The sequence below is a fragment of the Mandrillus leucophaeus genome, unplaced genomic scaffold (genome assembly GCF_000951045.1).
Source record: "Mandrillus leucophaeus isolate KB7577 unplaced genomic scaffold, Mleu.le_1.0 Scaffold18, whole genome shotgun sequence".
NCBI classification, from domain to species: Eukaryota; Metazoa; Chordata; class Mammalia; order Primates; family Cercopithecidae; genus Mandrillus; species Mandrillus leucophaeus.
In genome coordinates, this window is record NW_012101809.1 from 661,207 (window position 1) to 668,303 (window position 7,097).

The 7,097-nt window shown below is 43.4% G+C and overlaps 1 protein-coding gene across 3 annotated transcripts in view; it reads right to left on the bottom strand.

Moving 5' to 3' along the window:
- Positions 1 to 7,097, bottom strand: part of LOC105537737 (cytochrome c oxidase assembly protein COX15 homolog) — a 32,755-nt gene that overhangs the window by 10,005 nt on the left and 15,653 nt on the right. For all 3 annotated transcript variants that reach the window (XM_011977379.1, XM_011977378.1, XM_011977377.1), the window contains exons 5-7: positions 6,638 to 6,805; positions 3,651 to 3,732; positions 992 to 1,146 (exon numbers count right to left, since the gene is read on the bottom strand). In XM_011977379.1, the coding sequence (XP_011832769.1) occupies positions 992 to 1,146; positions 3,651 to 3,732; positions 6,638 to 6,805 (405 nt within the window). The remainder of the gene's footprint in view (positions 1 to 991; positions 1,147 to 3,650; positions 3,733 to 6,637; positions 6,806 to 7,097) is intronic.

Here is a 7,097-nt window from a genome sequence, read left to right on the forward strand (position 1 = left end):
TTATTAACTCTCTTCCTTTATTTATTTATTTATTGTAGAGATGAGGTCTCCCTGTGTTGCCCAGGCTGGTCTTGAACTCTTGGGCTCAAGCAATCCTCTTGCCTTAGCCTCCCAAAGGGCTGGGATTACAGGCATGAGCCACTGTGCCCACTGCTCTTATTTTTAAATTAAATTTAATTGTTTAAGAGACAGGCTCTCACTCTGTCTCCCAGGCTAGAGTGCAGTAACGTGATCACAGCTCGCTGCAGTCTCAAACTCCTGGGCTCAAGCAATCCTCTCGCCTCAGCCCCCCAAAGTGCTAGGATTATAGGTGTGAGCCACTGTGCCCAGCCTCTGTTCCTTTAAATTCTCTCTCAAATGCATCATTCTTCTCAAGTCCCACTCCTACCATGTAGGCCCCATCTCCAGCGCGCTCTCCCTGGCATCGCACAGCAGCACTATGCTTCTCACAGTCTCCTTACTGCTCATCTTTCCCCGCTCCAATTCATCACACACAGGCCTCCAAGCTAATCTTTAAATGGCCCATAGCAGAACCTCAAAACATATTAGCTTAAACAGAATGAAAAGTAACTAGTGAAGCTCCTGGCTCCTTGAGCTTCTGGTTTAGCTCCGAGAGCTATGTGCTTAGCAACTATGGTCTCTGCATTCTCTTCTCTACTCAACCACATTTCTGCTGAAATGACTTTCTAGGTAGGTGCAGGATTGAGGGAGGTTATCACTTGCCAAGTGGTAAAAGGCACATTCGAACTTTAAGAAGCTGGCAATGTCCTGAAAGCTAGAATTTGGCTGGGGTAGGGGGTTGGGGGGACAGGGGTGAGTAATGAGGACAAAGACATTAGATTAGAGAAATGGTCCTAAAATTTCTCCAAAGAGAGCAGAAAGTATAGTTCCTGCTCTACTCTGTCAGTGTTGCCATCAGTGCTTCACTGACACCCCAAAGCCTATGATAGGCTCCTGTGCTCTCTGGCAGGTACCCACCAGCTACACTTACCAGAATCCGGTGATCAAACTGCACCGTGGTGGGATTCTCAAAAACATTCCTCAGGATGGGGGAGAAGGTAAAGAGGTCCTCTGGGATCCAGGATTCCCCCATTTTGGGAAAGGAGTTGTAAACAAGCCCAGCATCTAGCCCTGCCACAAAAGCCCCTGTATTCCAAGGTAAATGGTATTTATTAAAATGAGAAGAAGAAGAGACCAAATACTAGTTCTGACATAGAAAAAGTCTGTTATCCCTGAGTTAAACTAAGGGAACAGTCAGAGAACAATAGAAAGATCTACAACAGAGGTTCTCCAACAGGGAAGACACATCACAATTACCATGGAAACTTCAAATCTCTGCATCCTTACCTGCTCCCACCCTAAGATTCTGCTTCCTCTAGAGAAGTGCAGTAGAGGCTGCGGTGTGGGGGGAGGGGGAGAGGCTTACTAGCTTAGAAAAATTCCCTTAGTGATTTTGATGCCCTCTTGACCCCGCCACTGAGTGCTACTGATTTATTTTAGAAATGCTCTCCCACAGATGTCTGCATGACTGGCTCCCTTACTTCCCCAGCTTCCACTCAGATGTCACCTTACCAAAGAGATTTCGCTTGATGATCCTATATAAAATGGTACTCCCCTAGCACACTTTCTGTCTCCTGACCCTAATTTATTTTTCTTCATGGCACTAAATATCATCAAACACATTATGTTTCCATTGTGCATTATCTGTCTTCCCCAAATGCTCAATAAATGTTTGTTGACTGAACACGGAAGTGAGAAAAATCCCAAAACTTATAAACTAAATCCTGGATAAACACATAAAGAGGGTATTCATGAATTAATGGATGTCTGATCTATTATTTATTATCAAAGAAAATCCAGAAATGTTTGGGTCACACTCCCTTTTCTCTTTCTTTTTTTTTTTTTTGAGACGGAGTCTGGCTCTGTCCCCCAGGCTGGAGTGCAGTGGCACAATCTCGGCTCACTGCAATCTCTGCCACCAGGGTTCATGTGATTCTCCTGCCTCAGCCTCCCGCGTAGCTGGGACTATAGGTGCCCGCCCTTTGGTAGAGACGACGTTTCACCATGTTGACCAGCCTGGTCTCAAGCTCCCAACCTCAGGTGATCTACCTGCCTCAGCCTCCCAAAGTGCTGGGATTACATGCATGAGCCTTTTTTTCTTTTTTTTGAGTCAGGGCCTTGCTCTGTCACCCAGGCTGGAGTGCAGCAGTGCAATCTCAGCTCACTGCAGCCTCGACCTCCTGGGCTCAAGCAATCCTCCGGCTTCAGCCCCCTTAGTAGCTGAGACTACAGGCACACAACACCACACATGGCTAATTTTTGTATTTTTTGTAGAGATGAGGTTTTACCATGTTCCCCAGGCTGGTCTTGAACTCCCTGGCTCAAGCAATCCACCTGCCTCAGCATCCCAAAGTGCTGGAATTACAGGTGTGAGCTACCATGCCCAACCCACTCCATATTTTTTTAAAACGTCCCTTATGAAGTAAAAATTCATGCTCTTTGCCAAAAATAAAAGTGCTGAGTGGCTCATTGGTTTGAATCAGTATTATTTTTATTCCAGAGCAGTGCTATCAATAGAACTTTCTGTGAGAGTGGAAGTGTTCTATATTTGCGCCGTCCAATACACTAGCCCCTAGCCACATGTGCCTATGGAGCATCTGAAATGTTGCTAGTGTGAATGAAGAACTACATTTTAAATTTTATTTAACCTTAATTAATTTAAGTTTCAATATCCACATGAGGCTACGGACTCCTCTACTGGATAGTGCAGTTCTCAAATGAGAGCAGCAGAGGTGGAAGTGTGGTTTAAAGAATGAAAAAAGCCAGGCGTGGTAGCTCATGCCTGTAATCCCAGCACTTTGGGAGGCTAAGGCGGGTGGATCACCTCAGGTCAGAAGTTGGAGGCCAGCCTGGCCAACATGGTGAAACCCCCTCTCTACTGAAAGTACAAAAATTAGCTGTGCGTGGTGTCGTGCACCTGTAATCCCAGCTACTTGGGAGGCTGAGGCACGAGAATTGCTTGGACTCGGGAGGCAGAGGTTGCAGTGAGCTGAGATCACGCCACTGCACTCCAGCCTGGGCAACAGAGTGAGACTCGGTCTCAAAAAAAAGAATGAAAAAATCCTGTGTTGGTGTCTCTGTGCCAATGAACTCTCCACCTGCAACCATCTCTGAGGGCAAGCCTTTTGTCTGACCCATCTTGATGTAATGTGATGATAACAATAATGTTTATATAATAGTAACAGCTAACACTTATGTAGCCTTTGCTGCATGCTAACAACTACTCTACACATTTCACATTTAGCAGTCATACTGTTGTCATAATCTCCATTTTACACATAAGGTCTCTAAGGCCCAGAGAGGTTACAGAGCTTGCAAAGGTCATACAGTTCACAGGTAGTGAAGCCAGGATTTGAACCTAAGCCATCTGGATCTAGGTAGATGTTCAATATTTTTGTTCAATTGACAGTAAAATAGAATTTTTGGAAGAGAGAAAGGAACAGGAAACAGTGGGTGAAGATAGTGGGAATGAGAGAAACAGATGTGAAAAGGAAATATAAAGATGCAGGAGGACAAGGCAAAGTGTTAGGCAAGAGGTCCCAGCTTAGAGTGCGATGCAAACAGGTCATCTTTGATAAGCTGAGTCCTACCTGAGAGAGCCGTAAGGAACACCAGACCTGCTGTTCCATGAGCAAATCGTCTCAACCATAAGAGTGCACGGGTTTCAGGCAACTAAACAAGAAAAAACATCATTCAGTTAAACTGTTTCAGGAACAATGAGAGGCACCAAAGATCTCCAAGGCCAAACCCAAGTGACAAATTAAGATCGGAGCTTCTCTGACCCCTAGACTAAGTTAAGTACTTCTGGCAGATACTCTGTTCCAACATGTACTGTATTTTATTGTAATTATACTTCTACCCCACAAGTTTTGTGAAGGCAGGAACTGCCATCTTTTTTACTACAGCAATCTTAGCCTAGTGATTGGCACATAGGTACTCATTACGTATCTGTTCAAAATCTGAATGATTTACGTTATTCAGGAAGCAATGCTTCATCATGGTTGAAAGGATGTAGCTTAAGATCAGGACTGGATTTTCATGTGTGTGATATTAGTGCTTAGCAAATACAGTCAGAATCGAAATTGCATAAAATGCTTAGAGATTCCTGCATTTAGTGTTTTTGATAAAATGTTTTTATTCTTACCACCAACTTCTAATACTAATCAGTGAATCATCAAATATGAGTAAGAACTTTATAAACAGGTTACTATAAAGATACAAAGGAGTTATGTCAGAATGCTACCCTCAAATGGCTTACACTCTATATGAAAAGTTAGGTATCATTACTAACATATCATATTATCAGCACTGTCCAATAGAACTTTCTGTGATGATGGAAAAGTTCTATCATCTACCTAAGAAGAGCTTGAAACATGGCTAGTATGACTGAAAATTAAATTAAAAATTAACTTTATTTAAGTATAAAGTTTAAGTAAACAAAAAGCTTATGTAAATAAAGTTAATTTTATTTAATTAAAAATTTTTTTTCTCACTTTGTCGCTCAGACTGGGGTGCAGTGGTGCAATCTTGGCTCACTGCAACTTCCACCTCCCAGGCTCAAGTGATTCGCCTGCCTCAGCCTCCCAAGTAACTGGGATTACAGGCGCGTGCCACTGTTGCCCAGCTAATTTTTTAACTTTTAGTAGAGACGGGGTTTCACCATGTTGGCCAGGCTGGTCTCGAACTCCTGACCTCAAATGATCCACCCACCTCAGCCTCCCAAAGTGCTGGGATTACAGGCGTGAGCCACCGTGCCCAGCCTTAATTAATTAAAATTTAAATAGCCATATGTAGTTAGTAGCTACTGTGTTCGACAGCATAGCACTATATGGTTCATTGGCTAGCATCTCAAATCCTTTTTGTAATTAGGTGAATCTAAACAAACAGAGAAAAACAATTAATTGATAAAGTCTTCAGTAATCTTTAAGAGTACAATTTCAGCAGCAAGAGTGTGTGGGTTTATGTGTAAGTGTGGGTAAATGTGAAAGTGTGTATGTATTGGGTTGGGTGAGGAAGATAATTACAGGGATTGAAAAGAAGGAATAGATTGTCAGGAAGCAACAGCTATAGATGCAGGCAAAATGAATCCATTAAAATGAATTCATTTTAGAAGTTTGAATTAAAATGAATTCATTTTAGAAGTTTGAATTAAAATGAATTCATTTTAGAAGTTTGGCTTTGATGGGCACGGTGGCTCACACCTGTAATCCCAGCACTTTGGGAGGCTAAGGCGGGTGGATCACCTGAGGTCAGGAGTTCAAAAGCAGCCCAGCCAACACGGCAAAACCCCGTCTCTACTAAAAATACAAAAAAATTAGCCAGGCATGGTGGTGTGCACCTGTAGTCCCAGTTACTCAGGAGGCTGAGGCAGGAGAATTGCTTGAACCCCGGGAGGTGGAGGTTGCAGGAGCCGAGGTCACACCACTGCACTCCAGCCTGGGCAACCCAGCAAGACTCCATCTCATATAAATAAATAAAAGAAGTTTGGCTTTGAAAGTCAGGAGACTTTCAAATAATTCCTTATGTTTCAGATGTGGAATTACTCAGTGGTTGTCTACTATATCAATATTTCAACCCAATTTGGCTTCTCTGTGGGAATGACTGCCAAGACAACATGTCCGGTCCTTACTGGAATTTAGCTACTGGCTCCAAGTACCTAACGGATGATTCGACTCAAGAGTCCTGCTGTCATCTCAAACTTTTCTCCAGGAACAGCTTACTCAGGTCAACCCATGATTTCAATACCTAATATAAGACTCTTTTTTTTTTTTTTGAGATGGAGTTTCGCTCTTGTTGCCCAGGCTAGAGTGCAATGGCACCATCTTGGCTCACCGCAACCTCTGCCTCCTGGATTCAAGCAATTCTCCTGCCTCAGCCTCTCAAGTAGCTGGAATTACAGGCATGCGCCACCACACCTGGCTAATTTTGTATTTTTAGTAGCGATGGGTTTCTCCATGTTGGTCAGGCTGGTCTCAAACTCCTGACCTCAGGTGATATGCCTGCTTCTGCCTCCCAAAGTGCTGGGATTACAGGCGGGAGCCACTGCGCCTGGCCAAGACTCATCTAAAAAAAAATTCTAGGGAAAAAAAATGTCCTATAAGGGTGTGGTGTCTTGAGACCTCTATTATTAATGAAGGTCTCAAAAATATGTCATACCTTGCTTTGAAATCAAAGCATGAAACGAAAAGCTAGTATTTTCCTTTAATCAGCAAACAGAAAAATACTTCAGACCAAATCACTAAGGTTTACTATATTATTAGACTTAACTGGCAGGTCCCCATTTAACAAACAATACAATATGGCTCTTGTCCACACCAGAAGTTCAGAAACACCTCTGTTCTGATCTTCCTCACTTTGCCATCCACCATCCCCTCTGGGCGTCAGATGTAAAGTGACTGGGATATTTCTTGTTGTTGGTACTCCCTCCCAATCTATTTTTCAATTTGTTTCACCTTTCCCAATAGAAAATGTTGGCAAAATATTCACCTCCTATATGATTCAGCAATTCTACTTCTAGATATATATCCAAAAGAATTGAAAGCAGGGTCTTGAAGACATATTTGCACACAACTCTTACCTTGTGCGGAGGGAGCAGCAGTGAGAGCGAGGTCCATAAGCTGGCACAATAAAGAACCAGGGCTGATCCCAGGTGGGCAGCGAGGCGGTACTGACTGACCCGAGGGATGTCATGGGAGTCTGGTTTTTCCTCTAGTCCGCTTTTCACCATATACCATCCCAAGAGACCCTAGAATCCCCAAGAGATGGAGCAAACAAAACAAGGTTAAAATGATCTGTTCAACTTTCTTTTTTTTTTTTTTTTTTTGAGACAGAGTCTCGCTCTGTCACCAGGCTGGAGTGCAGTGGTGTGATCTCGGCTCACTGCAACCTCCGCCTCCCGGGTTCAAGGGATTCCCCTGCCTCAGCCTCCTGAGTAGCTGGGATTACAGGTGCCTGTCACCACGCCCGGCTAATTTTTGTATTTTTAGTAGAGATGGGGTTTCACCATATTGGCCAGATGGTGTCGATCTCTTGACCTC